The following is a 19,723-nucleotide window of genomic DNA, read 5'->3' on the forward strand; positions in this document are numbered from 1 at the left end:
ATAAAACTATCAAATGTTCTGCTACAGTAACCGTATGCAGAGGAAAATTCCATATACTGGCATCCTGTTTAAGCTGCTGGTGGAACCACTATTAGCGTTTGTACTTTTCCTAGCTTTCACTCTAGTGATGTTTCTCGCCCTAACAGTCAATACTTACAGAGAATGCTGCAATTTCTTTTTTTTTTTTTTAAAGCAGCACCTCACTTCATAACTGATGCCAGATAGTTTTAGTTTAGCTTAGTTTACCGGCAGTTTATTATCATGTATACTGAGGTACAGTGAAAAGCTTTTGCTGTGTGCTAGCCAGTCAGCAGTAAGACAATACATGATTACGATCGATTCATTTACAGTGTACAGATACATGTTGAGGGAATATGTTTAACACAAGGTAAAGTCAGCAGATTAATCCGATTAGACTTTAATAACTTCAGCATCTCTGTGAGGCCAGTTACATATGCTAATAATTGCAAGGAAATACAGATAAATGTAACTTAATTTACTGCTGATAATAAAATCATATTACGTTCAGAAAGACTCAGCAGCCATGTTCTCTGATGTGGAACTTTTCTGTGGTTAAAACTTGGTAAATAAAGACTTTGCAGCCTTCCTTAAGAGCTTCATCCAAAGGGAAATCAAATGCATGAACCATTAGAGTGATGACTGATTGACGACTTGCCTCATGATTGTTTGTTGGTGATGGCTGAGACACTTGTTCGCAGAACAGGCTCTGCTTCAAGAATAATTAGTTTTGCAAAGTGATTTTAAAACATCTAATGTGAAAACCAATTCGTAAATTCACACAAAAAAACGATTTAATGATTTTGACAAACTCCACCAGGGTACGAATGATTTGAAAAAGGACAGTGAAAAAAAAAACGAGTCCATGGGCTAAAAGTTGAATGTAGTTTGTCCAGAGGCGGCAATAATGAAAAACAAACGCCATGGATGGAGAACAGTAATGCAAAGATTTTCAAAATCTTTCAGGAAGGCAGAACATTTGCCCTAGGGTAGTAAGATTAAACTATCGTCTACTTCCACAGAGTCTCCCATTAGAATAAAAGTAGTTGCAAAGAACAGCGTACACTACTTTGAGTGAATTTAAGCATTTCTTAAATTCTCTGAATTATATGCTGGAAGTCTTTCCTGCAACTGTCTAATTATAAGCATGATTTTTCCTTTGAATATTCATTATTTAATATTCTCTTTAATTTTAGAAGTATTAACTATTCTAGATCTACTGCACCCAGCATTAGGCTAATTAGCACTCAATCTGCCTCCAACTATATTGGAACCAAACGACCAATTCTTTACTGGATTAAATGTTAATGTATAGTCAATATTAAACATTTCATATCAACCTGTAGGAAATATTTTGCTTCTCTTTCACACCACTGAGCACAATTCACTCATGTCTGCCTGCATGTGGGATAGGAATAAGATCCCACTTGTGTTTATTACATATCCTCTGCATCTCATTGACTTCTTTGTGGGGCAGAGTAAATAGTATGAAAATGTTGGTCTTCTCAAATTTCAAAGAAAGCAGTGCACTGATGTGTTTACCCTCAGCACAAGAAAATACTTTGCTGGATATTATGGGCAATGGTCAAATTCCAGTGGAGAGGGACTAGAGGCAGTGAATGAAAAGATGGGTAAAAGTAACGTAACAGTAGACAATAGACAATGGGTGCAGGAGTAGGCCAATTGGCCCTTTGAGCCAGCACCACCATTCAATGTGATTTTGGCTGTTCGTCCACAATCAGTACCTCGTTCCTGCCTTCTCACCATATCTCTCGACAACGATATCTTTGAGCGCTCTACCTAACTCTCTCTTGAAAGCATCCAGAGAATTGGCCTCCACTGTCTTCTGAGGCAGAGAATTCCACAGGTTCACATTTCTCTGGGTAAAAAAGTTTTTCCTCATCCCCATTCTAAATGTCCTACCCCATATTCTTAAACTGTGGCCCCTGGTTCTGGACCACCAACATCGGGAACCTGCCTCTCGCATGTCTAATCCCTGAATAATCGAATGTTTCAATAAGATGCCCTCTCATCCTCCTAAATTCCAGAGTATACAAGCCCAGCCGCTCCATTCTATCAGCATATGACAGTCCCGCCATACCAGGAATTAACCTTGTGAATCTACGCTTCACTGCCTCAATAGCAAGAATGGCCTTCCTCAAATTTGGAAACCAAAACTGCACACAATACTCCAGGTGTGGTCTCACTAGGGGCCTGTACAACTGTAGGACCTCTTTGCTCCTATATTTAACTCCTCTTGTTATGAAGGCCAACATGCCATTAGCTTCCTTTCATTGCCTGCTATACCTGCATGCTTACTTTCAGTGACTGATGAACACGGACTCCCAGATCCCGTTGTACTTCCCCTTTTCCCAACTTGGCATTATTCAGATAATAATCTGCCTTCCTGTTTTTGCCACCAAAGTGGATAACCTCACATGTATCCACATTAAACTGCATCTGCCATGCATCTGCCCACTCACCCAAACTGTCCAAGTCGCCCTGCACTCTCATAGCATCATCCTCACAGTTCACACAGCCACCCAGCTTTGTGTCATCTGCAAATTTGCTAATGTTACTTTTAATCCCTTCATCTAAATCATTGATGTATATTGTAAATAGATGTGGTCCCAGCACCGAGTCTTGCGGTACCCCACTAGTCACTGCCTGCCATTCTGAAAGGGACCCGTTAATCCCAACTCTTTGTTTCCCGTCTGCCAACCATTTTCTACCCATGTCAGCACGCTACCCCCAATACCATGTGCTCTAATTTTGCCCACTAATCTCCTATGTGGGATCTTATCAAATGCTTTCTGAAAGTCCAGGTACACTACATCCACTGGCCCAGCCTTGCCCATTTTCCTAGTGACACCCTAAAAAAATTCCAGAATATTAGTCAAGCATGATTTCCCCTTCGTAAATCCATGCTGACTCGGACCTATCCTGTTACTGCTATCCAAATGTGCCACTATTTCATCTTTTATAATTGATTCCAACATCTTCCCCACCACTGATGTCAGGCTAAGTGGTCTATAATTCCTTGTTTTCTCTCTCCCGCCTTTCTTAAAATATGGGATAACATTAGCTACCCTCCAATCCACAGGAATTGATCCTGAATCTATAGAACATTGAAAATGGTCACCAATGCATCCACAATTTCTAGAGCTACTTCCTTAAGTACCCTGGGATTTATCAGCCTTCAGTCCCATCAGTCTACCGAATACCATTTCCTGCCTAATGTGAATTTCCTTCAGTTCCTCCGTCACCCTAGGTCCTCTGGCCACTAGAACATCTGGGAGATTGTTTGTGTCCTCCTTAGTGAAAACAGATCCATGTACCTGTTCAACTCGTCTGCCATTTCCTTGTTCCCCGTAATAAATTCACCTGTTTCTATCTTCAAGGGTCCAACTTTCTGAGTGACTTACTGGGCCATCTTTCGCTAGCAGTTAATGTTACTAATCTGATGATGGGTACTGCAGTCACAAGTAGTTCATAGCAGGAAAGATTGGAAGGATTTCTTGTAGGGTATAGCTTGGACCCAATAGCAGCACAGAATCAGGCAGGTATAATTGGTAATTAACTTTATTACGATACTGTAACACAGAGTAGTAACACAGGAATGGGTACACAGTACTCACACAGAGGCTCAGGATTGAGCGAGGGTTCTGAAGAGGGGCAGGCAGGAGACATAGTCGGGGTAGCGGAAAGTCCGGTAACCAGGAGATCCAACACACGATGCAAACAAACCAGCGAGGGACAGGCAAAAGGAGAGTCGAAGCCAGGCAGGAAGTCAAAGAGCCGTTGCAGGGATACACCAAACAGAGGCAGACAGAAACCAGGAGGTACGGGACGAAGGCCGTGGTCGGGGACAGAAGGCTGAGGTGATATCTGGGAAGACGACAGGACGGAATGGTCAGGGGCGGGCAGGTTCGAATCCGTGTAGGCAGTCGGGAAATCGCTGGAGAGTCTTGCATGAATGCTGAGAACAATCTGGCACTGTGTGAATGGTGAGGAGAGTCTATATACCGGGTTAATAGGTGATCAGAGGCAACTGAGTGCAACAGGTGAGGAGAGTTGGGCTGATGAGAGGGGAGTGGCAGGCAGGCAGGTGAGGAGAAGGAGGGACCGGTGGGAAAGTACTGGGAGGTGAAGTGGATGAGAATGAGGAGAGGGCAGATTGTGACATTTCTTCCCTCCAGGAACAATCTACAACATCATAAACACTTTTGCAAATACCAACGTCTTATTTTCATTTCCAGATTTTTAAAAACGATTTCAACTTCTCAGTCGTACGTAATGGGATTTGTACCCATGTTGTCTGGGCCTCTGAAGTGTTGTTGCGTGGGTGAACGTGAACTATGTTCCAGTGACGTGTCTGAATGGAAAAAAAAAATCAGAACGATTTTTAGACATTTTTTTTTAGTCCTCTGAAAAATACAATTCTCACAGAAATATGTTATGCAAGAAAGCTTGGGTTATTATGTCACGCCACTAACCTCTTTGTTGAAAAATATATTGGCGTAAACCAAACAATTCACATCCTTTCTACTTAGTGAAATAAGATAAATATACTGCATGACATAAGTGGGGCTTATTTCCCGACCTATGACAGGGGAGCCTTGGCCTGTGAAAAGTCAAAGCAGAATTTTAGACACATGAAGTGATGCTGCTTTGAAGAATGACTGTGGATTTGAAACATCAGCCCCACTGTCTGCAAAGATCTTGCTCGTTCTGCCATATTGAAACCCATTGGATAGTAGAGGACTGCAAGGTACATCAGACTGAAATCACCATGCAAACAAAAGCCCCTCTTTGTTACACTGGGACATACAAGAACACTTTAAAGATGCTAGATCCTTACCCAATCCACAAACACAAACAGCTAGGATGCGTGCAGACACTTATTGGTGGAATTATGAATCTTGCATCACTGAGAATTATACAAATATTTCTCATGCTTGAAATGGGTTATTATTTGGGGTTTAAGTTTCCCCTCGCAAGACTGTTTTGCCTTGAAGCTGCCAAGGTCAGGAGCCTTGAAACTAAACTAAAGAAGATAAATCAAAATCTAGGTCAGTGGTTGAGGACAATGTCATAGCTTAAATTGTTGAAGGTGTGACTGGGAAATCGACTCAATTTCCTGATGGGACCATGCTTCAGTTGATGTGCTTCGGAAAGTCTCAGCATATTTTACTCTTTCTTTTTCTCCAGTAGATTCGTAGAACGGTTAAGCATCTCATTGACCAATTTAAATTCTTGATCATATAAGGCATTCCCAGCCGTATGTTGTAGTTTATTCCAGCTCAATAAAATATAGAAACAAGTGAAATATGAAGTGAAGAAGTTGTCCTCCCCTCATGCAAAAAGTTGCTTTTATTTACATTATTGCAACATATTGATTGGTGAGAGTGCAGAATTACCCAGAAGTTTCTTTGAGCAGTGGAAACTTTCATCCAGATACACACATACTTCTGGCTATAGTCTGTCCATGTGGCCCAATTAATTTCCTTACCCCCTCCCAAATCCAGGCAGGAGAGATTCCCAAATGGAAGACAAACTCACAGCCAATCTATAAGTCATTATAAATGCCCAATTATCTGTTTCAAAAACTGAATTATTGCATGAAATAAGGGCTATTTTCTAAAATATTGAAAATATATGAACTAGACCTGTCATTTCTTCATGAATAAGTAAGAAAGGGGAAAGATTTTTTTTTCCATTGCTACATAGAAAAATCATAAATGCATTCTTTATTCACAAGTTTCTGATTTTGTTTGCAACGAGCAAACAGAGAAAAAAAATTCCGTTAAGTAGGTTTGGTATAAAGGAAGAGAAAAAAGCTACAAAAGAACAAGGGGTATCCCACTGTTCTTTTGATCTATCAGAATCTAGGATATAGGATGTATCATCTCCTGATGTTCAAAAGATTCAAGCCTTGCCTCCATCACTATTGCTTCCCTGTTAATAACATCATTGGAATCCAAATACAATATGCTCAATCCAAAATGAAAATGACGAAGAAACATATATAATGGAAAACATGGGAAACGTTATCTGTGCTAGATTTTTAGTTAGTTAATGCAGCCTATTTTATAAAGGAATAGAAACAATTTCTACTTAAGTCATGCCGATGTTTAAGCATTTTGCAAAAATAGCATCAAAAACAAATCAAATGCCAGTATACTCAAAGATTTAAAAATATCCATTGAGCACACACATTGTATCAGCAGACAAATAGAAGGCTGTAAAGTAATCCTCATTTCATCTAATCTTAACACCAAATAGGTTGCTAAAACTTTTACTTGTACAGAAATGCTACCAATGCCCTGTTGATCTCAGCGGAATAGCAGAGAACAACAAAAACGACATCAGTGTATAGGGAATCTATGAACTTGGGAGCCACTTTGACATCTGATTCAGCTCCAATGGCAGCAGCTAAAGACTCCAAAGATAAAAAGCAATAAAATGGGAATTGGGCCAGCACTGTCTCATGACTCCTTTCAAAGCAAGTGAAGAGACACCGTGAAAACAATACCGACTCTAATCATTAAATAAAATTGTCTCCAAAGTCCAATTCTTTTGACATCCGAAGCAGGTCAGGTCATTCATCTTTGTCAGGAACACCGCTGGTTTGAGGACGATGGCATCTGACGGGCAACAATACACTGATACAAAATTTAAAAACAGAGTCTCAAAGCATAGATATAATTTGTTACCACCATCACCTCTCTCCCCCTGCCTTTAGCCCAATGGCAATCCGGTCAGGTCTCAGCAAGTTTAAGCTGCTTCAGCCAAATTCACCATAGTTATGTTCTAGTTATGGGAATCATTATTTATGAAATGAACAGGCCTATAGATATTTTGAAATGTCAGCATCACAAGAATAAGGGTAAATCAGAAATGTTATACAATTTTAGCTTAATTAAACTAATGCATGAATAAAGTTGAAGAGTTACAAAAGGACAGCTGATAATTTTGGAAGACTTTTGAAAATCATTTACCATCTCACAATTTGAATCACAGCTTTTACATTGCACACTGTAGGAAACTTCAAATGGAATATATTAAATGCTAAAGAACAATAAAAATATCATTTTCATAGACAATTAATTAAGAACAGTCTGTTCCTTATATATGTAGTAATTTATTAATACTTGTTAATATCAATACTTCATGAAATATTAATTTGAATATTTCTTCAAAAATGAATTGTTCAAATATCTTTACAAATCATCCCAAAGTCTAGCAGTCAATAATTTAGGTTTCTTGTAAGATTCAAAGTAATTTAAACTAATTTATAGATTCAGAATCCTGCTACAATTGCCTATTTATTCTTAATTAATGGTGTTTTGAGTTTAAGAGAAATTAAACTACATTTAATCATACAGGAACATAACCGTGGATCCTTTTCCAATAGATCCTGAATAATTATGGAGGCACTATTCAAGAATGGCTGCATGGTAAACCATTAATGTTAGCATAGGTCTTCTGGTCAGCGATTAGCCACCTTTGGTCACTGCTGAACGATACAAAAAGCTGGAGTAACTCAGCAGGTCAGACAGCATCTCTGGGGAAAAGGAATAGGTGACGTTTTGAGTCGACCCTTTTTCAGAATGTCACTGCTAATCTATGTTCTAAAGATATACACATTTAATTTGTATCCAGCAACATGTTCTGGAAATCTAGAGGCTGCCTATGGAGTAGGCCAAAGCCAAAATTGCCTACAGGTATATGAATTCAATTTGTAATGATCTCAGGGATTTACTTCTAAACTCCTGAACTGCAGCAGAGTATCTGAGACTGGTCCTGCAGTCAGTTGTTTTGGGTTGTCAGATTCCCTATCCTCATCCTTTGTTTACATGAGCTTCATAACGCCAGTCTGTGGCTGGATATTTCTGAAATGAAGGCAGAAAGTGCAGGAAATGCAGCAGATAAAGCAGCAGCAGAATAGTTACCGTTTTAGATCAAGGTACCTCTACGCAGGTGCCATTGTGAAGTACCTATAAAGCTGTTGAATCATATTCAACATAGGAATGGCTCGGCACCTGTATGCCTTCAATAGGTAAAGGAAACCAATATGTTACAATGCTGATAATATGAAATACAGGTAACATACCAGATTATTTCTGCTTGAACGTTTACATGTAATGATTAGGGATTTCTGTCCACGTGCTTGTTTGGTAATCAATCTGGCAAAGTTTCTAAGGTTACCTTAATTTAAATTTCTATTGAGCTTCTGCCTATACTTGGATGTTTATCAGAGGGGCGTCTGTGATGTGCTATTGCAATACTCCAGCTGCTGGCTGAAGGAATAGACACCTTTGAAGAGCAGAGGAAGGTTGAAGTTTTTGACATGGAAGGAATTTTTCTACAGCTTTCGTTAACTCCACTGACGGCCATTTCCTTACCAACTGCTTGGTTAAGCAGATTCTGATTCTAATTGATCATCTCTAGTAGGACGTGAATAACTTGGCTCCCACCGATGGGTTTGATTAATATTGCTCCAGTGTGTTGCCCACAAAATGATAGATTTGTGTTACTTTGACATTACTTTTGGGCCTGATACTGCTCACCAGCATGTCCGTCAGGAATCTTAAAACTGGGCCAAAACATGCTCCTAGAAATAGACTGTCTATCGTCACCAGTGTGCTGTGTGGTAAAAATGTCTCTGGCTTCAAAATACCCAGCATTGTCGACTTGCTGCTAAGGGCTGGTCTGATTTGAGTGAAACACCTTGTAACACTGGGCCTTAAATGCTCAAATGCCGAGAGGCCAGAAAAATCCTGCAAAATAGCTGAAACAGTTGGCTAGGTCAAGGGTGGCTGGATGCCAAGACTAATATTCTTATGCATTCCAAGAGCAATAAAAACATTGAAAAATGTTAAAACATTGAAAAGAGCATAAAATTAAAAAAATTTTAGAAAGTGTAAATTAGATATTATTTACCTCTCTCCCACGTAGCTGTTCCTAAATGGACTCATTTTGTGTGTTTTGTGCTAATGTCTTGTTTCTTTTGCATTTTTTTTCCCTTCTTGCTATATTGCAGATTATTATGTCATTTAGGTATGTTTTTGTGTGTTTAGCTGAGTCGATGTGCTTGGGAAGCTGCTGCTGCAAACAAGAATTATGTTGTACCTGTAGCTCAGAATGTTTGTGCACATGATAATAAACTCAACAGCCCCATACAATAAATAAGCAACAGTAAACTCCTTGTACTTGGTTCAGGTGCAAAAAGAAGCACATTAAAAGGCAAGGGAATTGTCCAAAGTTGGTTGATCATGTGGAGCCCACGGGATCTCACTGCAAGGAGTTGCCTGCAGATCTGGGACTTGTGATTACAAAGGAGTGCTGCACTTGATGGAACATGAATGAAGAAATTATAATAATTATCTGCTAAATTAATAGCATTTACCAATTAGCTCCAGCCCATTTGGTTTTAACGAATGTTGCAGATAAAGAAAGATGGGTAGCACTTACACATAATGTGTAAAATGTCATTCATTTTGCATTTTGCCAAATCACATGGGGGGATTATTAATTTATTCACACAATTTCAAAATGGAAGCATGAATGATACTCGATGGTTACATTTTAACTTGCACTATTGCGTCTTTTCCATTTCATCCTTGTTGCTTTCCTTAGAAACATGGATCTACGCAATAGTAACCCAATTAGGTTTTCTTTTAGGGTGGGTACCTGTTTGGTTTGTCGCACTTCAGTATCAACTGTCGTACTACACTTTTTACACTACAATCAGCATTTCATAAATAGTTTCAGTATGAACATTAGTCCTTTAACCCCTTTAACATATCAATGACGGTTTATCCAGGATTCTTGTCCGAGTAATTGAACATTTTTCTAACCCCTTCTGATGTCTAGAGGGTTAGGGTTAGGGTGAACAAACGTTTGCAAGGCCCCGGTCTGATGGGTCTGCCAGGCTGGAAAAGGCCCCTTTCCTCATCAGCTCTGCATCAATGGTCCGAGACAGAGAACAGTCCGTGAATCAGGCTTTTCATTTGAGCAGTTGAGATACAGTAGGTTTGGAATTACTTGCAGCTGGCATAACATTGCTGGGTGTTACAGGTGTTCATTAACTGCTTGTAAAATCCATTCAGAAATGTGAATCCAGCACAGGAAAGGGATCTGGAGGAATTGAGATGAAGGAACCTCATTAAAATTGACCACGCTGTGTACAAGACCAGTGGAGAAGGAAAGTAAGTCCTTATGGTACATCGGCAGAGAAATAACGAAACTACTTATGTTTATATTGGGGAAATATACATCAATAAAGTGCAGAATTAGAAAAAAAAAAAGCACTGAAATGAGCCTCTCTCTCCCCTGCACTATAGCTCCAAGGGGTTCCCTTTCCTTTTCTCTGCACAACCAGATCTACTCTATCACCTGATTCATTTCCTACACTCTCACCACTTCCCCCACATTCACACCATCTTCTACATGTATCTCAAACCTCTTGCAATTATTTATATATTATCCATTAGGGATTTTATCAATAGGCATTTTCCATGTAACCCCCCCCCCCCCCCCCCCCCCCCCCCCCCCCACCTTCTCCGTCCCCCCTTCGAGCTCTTTATACTCAACATCTGTGAAAACATTCAAGAGGTTGCCCCATAGGCCAATGATGATATTTCATGCAAGTATTTTTTTTCTTCACTTTTTAAGATGTCCTAATGAAGGTTGATAGCAAAATAATGTCAAATCACAAGCGTTAGGAAAACCGTGCAGAAACAAATCTCTCAGATGCTGTCAAATCTACTGGGTATTCATTTCAGATTTCTGGTAACTGCAATTCTTTCACCTTGTGATATTCTGTGGAATTCAATGCCATTTTGTATTACCACCCAAAGGCAGAAGTTGAGAAGTCAATACAATTGTTAGCAGAAGAGGAAGCATCATAATTTAATGCCAAAGTTCAGTGGTTCAACATTATTTTACTTATTTATATTTACACTAAGACAATGATTTGATTATTGTGTTGCAATCCACTTGCAACTAGATAGCTACATGCCTGTATATTTTCTGTATATATGTGGCATAAATAAATACTCTCAACTAGAGTTATGCATTCCCGCACTGGTCTGTCCTAACCTGGCTTGGATCTAACCTGGGTACAAATATTCAAATTGATGTTTATTACTGATGTGAATATCCAATCACCTCTAAAGTCTGTAGAAGGATTTTGACCCGAAACATCATCCATTGCTTTGCTCCAGAGATGCTGGCTGTCCCACTGAAGTACTCCAGCATTTTGTGTCTATCTTCAGTGTAAACCAGTATCTGCCATTCCTTCCTGCACACCTCTAATGATACAATGCACTTGAACTTCTAAACTATGTCCCATTGATATTGATATTTTTATTTCCCGTTTCACATCTAAAAATGTAATGTTTTAGTAAAGATGCATATCCCAACGTAGGATAGATCTTAAACATGACATTGTTCTGCATATATATTTTTTAAAGTTAAAATTCTATTCGAAAAAGAGTTAAAAAAAAAGAGTGTATTCTGACCTCAGGCATTCTCATAGATATATAGACAATAGATGCAGGAGTAGGCCATTTGGCCCCATGCCAGCACTGCCATTCAATGTGATCATGGCTGATCATCCACAATCAATACTCTGTTCCTGCCTTCTCCCCATACCCCTTGATTCCACTAGCCCTAAGAGCTCTATCTAACTCTCTTTTGAATGCATTCAGTGAATTGGCCTCCACTGCCTTCTGTGGCAGAGAATTCCACAAATTCACAACTCTCTGTGTGAAAAAGTTTTTCCTCATCTTAGTTCTAAATGGCCTACCCCTTTTTCTAAAAGGTGGCCCCTGGTTCTGGACTCCTCAAACATCGGGAACATGTTTCCTGCATCTAACGTGTCCAATCCCCTATTCATTTTATATGTTTCTATAAGATATCCTCTCATCCTTCTAAATTCCAGTGAATACAAGCCCAGTTGCTCCATTCTTTCATCATATGACAGTCCCACCATCCCGGGAATTAACCTCGTGAACTTACGCTGCACTTCCTCAATAGCAAGAATGTCTTTCCTCAAATTTGGAGACCAAAACTGCACACAATAGTCCAGGTGTGGTCTCACCAGGGCCCTGTACAACTACAGAAGGACCTCTTTGTTCCAATACTCAACTCCTCTCTTTATGAAGGCCAACATGCCATTAGCTTTCTTCACTGCCTGTTGTACCTGTAAGCTTACTTTCAGTGACTGATGTAATTGGCACACAGGTCTTGTTGTACTTCCCCTTTTCCTAACCTGACACCATTCAGATAGTAATCTGCCATCCCGTTCTTGCCTACAAAGTGGATTACCTCACATTTATCCACATTATACTGGATCTGCCATGCATCTGCCCACTCACCTAACATGTCCAAGATCTTCACAGTCAATTTTTGAAGAATAGCTACTGTATATTGTAGAAAATATAGAGGAATTCTATGACAAAGAGGAATTCATCAATTTCATGGCTCTACAGTATCCATCAAGCACCAAAATATTGGCAGCCAACCCAATAAGGCAATAGTGACCTTACTTACATCCATATAAAATGAGGCAGCAAGCAAGCTCTACTTGGCACTGAGACAGATTCTTCGTGATTTACAGTCAAAAGTTCAAAATATTCGTCAATTGGTATCTTGTCAGGGATGAAAATCTCTTTAGAAATGAAATATTGCTCATTATAGTCAAACAAGATTTACACACTGCTCCCTAACTAAACTTCGATACACAATCCCACGCTGCAACCTAGATAGTCTAAAGATAGACAAAAACTGCTGGAGTAACTTAATGGGTCAGGCAGCATCCTTGGAGAGCATGGATGGGTGACATTTTGGGTCAGGTCGCTTCTTCAGACTAACTTCAGGGGTGGGGGGTGGGGGGAAGAAAGCTAGAAGAATAGGCCAAAGAAACATTGCAATTGATAGCATATCTAAAATTCGACCAGACATCATTTATTCTCTTGCATGATGAGCAATCAAAATGTTTCAAACAGACATGTACTAATTTAATGTAATAAGACATTTTCCAGTGATGGCACATGCTCTTTGATTTATTAAAAAGTCTCTTCATTTTTATTTCTACTAAGGGAGCATTATGGAAGACGGATGTATAGGAGTAAAATATCAGTTTGGAAATTGTGAAAACTCTCTTTAATGTACTGATGGACTAACGCTCTTCCATATCAAGGGTCCAGTGAGCTGTGATTGTCAACTTTCTGTAATGGCTGATTCTGGCAGCTAATGGTGGAATCGCATAAACACAAGGTCAGGATAGTAGTCAGACACTTTCAGTAACTAAGTTCAACTCAGTTCACTGGACAAGTAACTAAGTTCACGGGATATGTAGGAAAAAGACTGTAGATTGCGGAATCTGGAACAAGAAACAGAACGTTAGAAGAACTGAGTCGGTCAGGCAGTATTTTTGGAGGCAAAAGGTTTAAGTCGATGTTCTGGGTTGAAGCAAAATGTAAACTTATCCTTTTGGTGTCAAAGATACTGCTTGCGGTCCTGCAGAGTTCTTCTCGAATTCTGTTTTTTGTCACTGGACATGTATATTGATTGTCGTGAAACAATTGCACAAATGACATTGTATTATCAAAGGGTTTGCTTTTATGTTAGGAAATATTCACTTACAAACATCTTCAGTGATTATGGTGTGTAGGAACTGCAGATGCTGGTTTTAACCGAAGATAGACACAAAAAGCTGGAGTATTTCAGCGGACAGGCAGCATCTCTGGAGAAAAGAAATAGGTGATGTTTCAGTCTGAAGAAGGGTCTCGACACGAAATGTCAGCTACTCCTTCTCCCCAGAGATACTGTCGGACCCGTTGAGTTACTCCAGCTCTTTGTGTCTATCTTCAGTAATCATGGCCCAGATTTTTACCTCAACCCAACTCTATGCAGGTACGGCAGGCAGTGAAGAAAGCAAATTACATGTTGGCCTTCATAGTTAGAGGGTTTGAGTGCAGGAGCAGGTCCTACTGCAGTTGTACAGGGCCTTGGTGAGACTACAGTTTTGGTCTGCTAATTTGCAGTTTTGGTCTGCTAATTTGACAAAGGACATTCTTGCTATTGAGGGAGTGCAATGTAGGTTCATCAGGTTAATTCCCGGGATGACGGGACTGACAAATGATTAAAGAATAGGTCAACTGGGCCTATATTCACTGGAATTTAGAAGGATGAGAGGATATCTTACAGAAACATATAAGATTCTTATGGGATTGGACAGGCTAGATGCATGAACAATGTTTCCAATGTTGGGGCAGTCCAGAACCAGGGGTCACCATTTAACAATAAGGGGTATGCCATTTAGGAATGGAATGAGGAAAAACGTTTTTACCCAGAGAGTTGTGAATCTGTGGAATTTTCTGCCACAGAAGACAGTGGAGGCCAATTCACAGGATGATTTCAAGAGAGAGTTAGATATAGCTCTTAGGTCTCATGGAATCAAGGGATATGGAGAGAACGCAGGAATGGGGACACTGATTTTGGATGATCAGCCATGATCATATTGAATGGTGGTGCTGGCTCGAAGGGCCAAATGACCTACTCCTGCACCTATTTTCAATGTTTGTATGTTGCTATGTTTCTAATCTCATGGAAAGGAGGCAGGGAGATTGCGAATTGGGGAATAAAAGATTCATGGAGAGAAGATGGAGGAAAGGCATTTCCTCTCTGTTCCCACTGCCTTCCTGTTTTATTGTTAAGTTATTGTGATCCAGCACAGGCTCTAGCCAGGTGAAATGTTATTTCAATATATATATATATATATATATGTATATAAATCATGCCTGTGAATCATGGAGACTCATTCTAGTAATTTAATTGATGGACTGAGTTGAGAAAAACCAGTGTCTGCCCAAACTCGGCAACCAAATGACCAAATTTCTAGATGCCGGAAACATGTTCCCAATGTTGGACAAGTCCAGAACCAAGGGCCACGGTCTTAGAATAAATGGAGGCCATTTAAGACTGAGGTGAGAACAATTTTTTTCACCCAGAGAGTTGTGAATTTGTGGAATACCCTGCCACAGAGGGCAGTGGAGGCCAAATCACTGGATGGATTTAAGAGAGAGTTAGATAGAGGGACTAGTGGAATCAAGGGATATGGGGAGCAGGCAGACACGGGTTATTGATTGGGGACGATCAGCCATAATCACAATGAATGGCAGTGCTCGCTCGAAGGGCCGAATGGCCTTCTCCTGCACCTATTTTCTATGTTTCTATGTATAGTGGGAAAATGCCCTTACACATCAGAGTGCTGCGAGGAAGTTTGCAATGTAACCTTGGCAAAGTTTTGAATACAATGCACACTCTAATCACATTCAATGCCCCACAGTGACGTGCAGAACCTATCTCAATTGGCAGCCCTTCAAGAGTCAAGTCAAAAGTGTTTTATTGTCATACGTCCCAGATAGAGCAAAGAAATTCACACTGGAGACAACTTAATTAGACAAGGAGTTTCAATGTAATCGCATCCAGGGGCCCCAAAATTGCGCCGACCTTCACATTGTTTATATGCACTGCCCACCATCATAATCATACCTAGAGCACAGATGCATCCAGAGGAACCCTTCCACCACATTCAGTGTTTTGTTTGATCACATCCAGTGCTTTCATTCTATCACCCCCAGCAGCTCTTCTAATTGCACCAGAGCCAGCAACTATCACATGTTGAACACCTTCACATACATTCAGAGAGCCCAAGTCATCCCAGCATTCACTCGACCATGATCTGAGACTATCCTCAACCATGACTTGCACAGAGGTTCTGCTGACAGGGATCTATTGAATTCTCATCCCATGCCATGAAATCTTGATACTGCTAGTGATTGGATTTCGTAGCATTTCTGCAAAAGGAAGTGCAGAAATGCAAGACAGATTCAGTATTGAGGGAAATTCAGTTTAGTTTTAGAGATACAGTGCAGAAACAGGCCCTTTGGCCCACTGAGGCCAACCAGCGATTACCATGTACATGAACACAATCCGACAACACTGGAAACAAATTAAAATTCTTACCAAGCCAATCAACCTACAAACCTGTACGTCTCTGGAGTATTGGAGGACACTGGAGCTCTCGGAGAAAGCCCATGTAAGTCATGGGGAGAAGGTACAAACTCCATACATACAGCACCACCGTGCTGCCAATATTTCTGTAATAATAAAAGGGATTCTCATACAGATGGTTGCCTCACTTGTCTAAGGGTAACGGGTGTCACTGAATGGTCTAGAACAGTGGTTCCCAACCTTTTTTTTGGCCATGCCCCACCTAATCACCTCTAAAATCCTGATGCCCCCCCCCCCCATGTGGTGATATATAATTCTTATAATTTAAAAAGTAAACTCCGTTTCAGCTGAAGAAGCTTAAAGCGGCAATACCTTGGTTTAAACAAGCTTCAAAAGAACATGGCCTCGCGCGCTTCGTGCGACGTGCATGAAGAGCGATGGCGCGGTGATTATGTAATAACTACACAATAAAGACCTTTTTTACCCAAAAAAAATTATTTACTCAAAATAACATCTGAAACATAAACTACATATGTTTACCTGATGGAAAATCCAAAAAAATAAAAATCGAAAATTTGGACCCAGACCTCCTCAGTCGCGCGCTCAATTGCCCCCCTTAAAAATCAAATTGCCCCCCTGTGGGGCGTATGCCCCACGTTGGGAACCACTGGTCTAGAACATTCTGTCAGGTAAAAGGGATCAGCCAGAAGTTGTGATTTCTATTGGAAAAACTACTAAGATCATTCAGGAGAAAGCATAGAAAGAATGATCAAAGATATTGATTGAGAAGAGCACTAGTGTAGACAAAAGATAGACACAAAAATCTGGAGTAACCCAGCGGGACAGGCAGCATCTCTGGAGAGAAGGAATAGGTGACATTTCAGGTTGAGAACCCTTCTTCAGACAAAAGCTGCGTTGATTAAATTTGTACTAGGGCATTGGGGCGGGTTCTTGGGAAAGGGGGCGGGATAATGTAATATGGATGGGCTACACCCCACCCAACAAAGCTCAGACAAGTGTTCATGCTGAGAGGTTAACGATTACTCTTGTCAAGGGTAAATACTAACTTGGGAGGTTAGGGGGCACAAAGTATTTGAAAAGAACAAAAATGTAATTAGAAAAGTATAGATAGCCATAAAATTAGAAATTTCCCAATAGTTTCAGGGACCAGATTTTATAAAATCAAGATAGAGTGGCACAGAATGTGTTCATAGTATTAGTATCTGAGGTGTAAATAGCAAGGCTAATAAAATGTACGCAGAAATTGCCTCTTGGGCTGTATTCACACCGATGTTGGTCAAACAAAGCTTAATATTCCTGACAATGTTCCATCCAGATAAGGGAAAGAGAGGGGACACAAGAGATTGCAGGTGGTGGAATCTTGAGTCAGGAAAATGAACTGCTGGGGGATCTCAGTGGGTCAGGCAGCATCTGTGGGTGGGAAGTGAACCCACCCTCAGACTGATGGAGTAGAGGGGAAATACATGGTAGAGAAAGATAAGTAGTGCTGGGGAAAGAGCAGGCAAGTAACGTGTGGAGGGTGTCGTGGCCATTTGGCTTTATTTTGTGTGTTGTAAATTATGGCATTTGATTTAAATTTAGTCTGCCCGTAATGATGTGGGTGGGATTTATCACGTAGTCGGGGGGCGTGTTTGCTGCTGTGATTCTTGCACAGAAGCTGTAACTTTTTTTGTTTAATTTCAGAGCTCAACATGGTAAGAAGGAATATCCTTCGACCATGTGGAGTTTTGCTGAGATGAGGAGTTTTCTAACGTTTTAAAGTGATATGCTGGAGTTTGACGAAGATTAAAGTATACGAGTCAGAGAAGGTTGGATGAATATCTTACTGTTTTTCCTTCAACAATAAAGAAACCATTAATCAAAAGACTGTGTTATGAAGATTTATCTTTCAAGAAGCTCTGAAAGTCTCATGGAGAGCTCACATGCGTAATACGACATTCACCTAACCCCATGTTGTCTCCAAAGTGGCTAGAGGGAGCAATCTCTTGAACGATATAATAATCTGCCACTACATCGAGTCGAAGGTTGATTAATTGATTGAAGGTTGAACATTGATTAATAGATAGGTCAGATGGGGGGGAGAAGGGTGGCAGTAACCAAGGCTGGACATGATGAGTGGAGACAAAATGGAATCTGATGGTGCTTTTGAATCTTATGATTCAGGTTCTAATCTGAATCTAAAATAATCTGAATCTGAACCTAATGGTGGAATTTGAGAAGGAAGGAAGGAAGGGGATGAAATTTAGAACAAGAGGGTAGAAGGAATGGGGTGGGGGGGGAGTGAAGTGGATGAGTAGGATAGGTGTGGATGGAGGAGGTGGAGGTGGGGAAAGGAACTGGGTGCAGAAGGAAGTGTGGAATATGAAGGGAAATTAAACTAGCTATCCACCGAGAGCTCAAATTTGCCCTGGTGGACAGGATGCAAGTGTTTCGTCCACTGGGCCCGCGGCCAAGGCCTCCAAGGCTCCGAAGTCGGGCCGCCGCCGCAGGGCCACCACAGCCCCGAAGTCGGCCAGCCTCGCGATGGTGAAATTAAACAAAACTCGTCAGTAGGCGGCGCGACTCTCGTCAGCAGCGGCCTCTGCAGCCCGTCTGCGTTTTTATTATTTTTTTGTCTACGTTTTTATGTAGTTTTTTGTTATTTTTTTTGTTGGGGTGTGTGTGGGGGGGGGGGGGGGGGGGGGGGGTAGGGAGGGAGGGGGGTAACTTTAATCTCTCCCTGCATGGGAGACCCGACCTTTTCTTTGTCGGGTCTCCGTTGTAGTTGGGGCTGCAACGAGGACTGGCCTCCAACAGGAAGACCGGGGACTCTGGTGCCGACGACTCACCTCACCGTCGCGGAGCTGGCCGAGTCCGGAACGGGTGGAGCGGTGGTGGAGCGCTGCTGCGGCCCGACCTCCGGAGATTCGGAGGATGCCACTGCGGGTCTGGCGGACGGCGGCACCGGGAGCCCACGGGTCCCTGGAGGGAGACCGCTTTTCAGGGCTCCCGCAACGGCGACTTCTCCCGCCCGAGTTGCGGGGTCGAAGAGCTGCCACCCTCCAGTCAAGCGGACGAAGCTGTTGTCGCGGGAGCTCCGAAGAATCGGTCACCAACCTGGGACCTGCGAGCTCCCGATGTTGTCGTCCACTGGGCCCGCGGCCGAAGCCTCCGAGGCTCCGAAGTCGGGCCGCCACCACAGGGCCACCACAGCCCCGAAGTCGGCCAGCTTCACGATGGTGATTCCTGGCTCTGCCTCTGGAGCCTCGAGGTTGGCCCCTGTTGGAGGCTGCCAGCTCCGCGATTAGGCCTCACGCAGACGGAGACGGAGATACGACAAAGAAAACGTCGCACCCCCCGAAGGAAGAGACTAAAACAAGTTTCCCCCGCCCCCCACACATACACAAATAAAAATAAACTAAAACATACGTCCAACAGGACAAAAGATAACAAAAAAAAAGGAAAAGACAGACGGATTGCAGGCGAGCCGCAGCTGCTTGGGCGGCACTGCCAATTCCGGAGCATTGGGTTATTCTGGGAATAAATGTATTTGAAATTAGTTGAGGGGCAGAAGGACATCTGTTTAGCTGTTGGAAGCTTCTTTTATAAAACACTAACAAAAATAAAAACAGTGAGCAAATTTATCTGTGATTTTCAAAATCTGAATAAAAATAGA

The 19,723-nt window shown here is 41.4% G+C and overlaps 1 protein-coding gene across 2 annotated transcripts in view; it reads right to left on the bottom strand.

Annotated features, from left to right (window-relative positions):
- Positions 1–3,494: 3,494 nt before the first annotated feature.
- mgmt (O-6-methylguanine-DNA methyltransferase) overlaps positions 3,495–19,723 on the bottom strand; it is a 434,918-nt gene continuing 418,689 nt past the window's right edge. Inside the window, exon 6 of one of the 2 annotated variants that reach the window (XM_055646685.1) lies at positions 3,495–4,393. In XM_055646685.1, the coding sequence (XP_055502660.1) occupies positions 4,268–4,393 (126 nt within the window). In that variant the 3' untranslated portion in view covers positions 3,495–4,267. The remainder of the gene's footprint in view (positions 4,394–19,723) is intronic. The other variant, XM_055646687.1, reaches the window with a different exon arrangement.

The sequence above is a fragment of the Leucoraja erinacea genome, chromosome 15 (genome assembly GCF_028641065.1).
Source record: "Leucoraja erinacea ecotype New England chromosome 15, Leri_hhj_1, whole genome shotgun sequence".
Lineage (NCBI taxonomy): Eukaryota > Metazoa > Chordata > Chondrichthyes > Rajiformes > Rajidae > Leucoraja > Leucoraja erinaceus.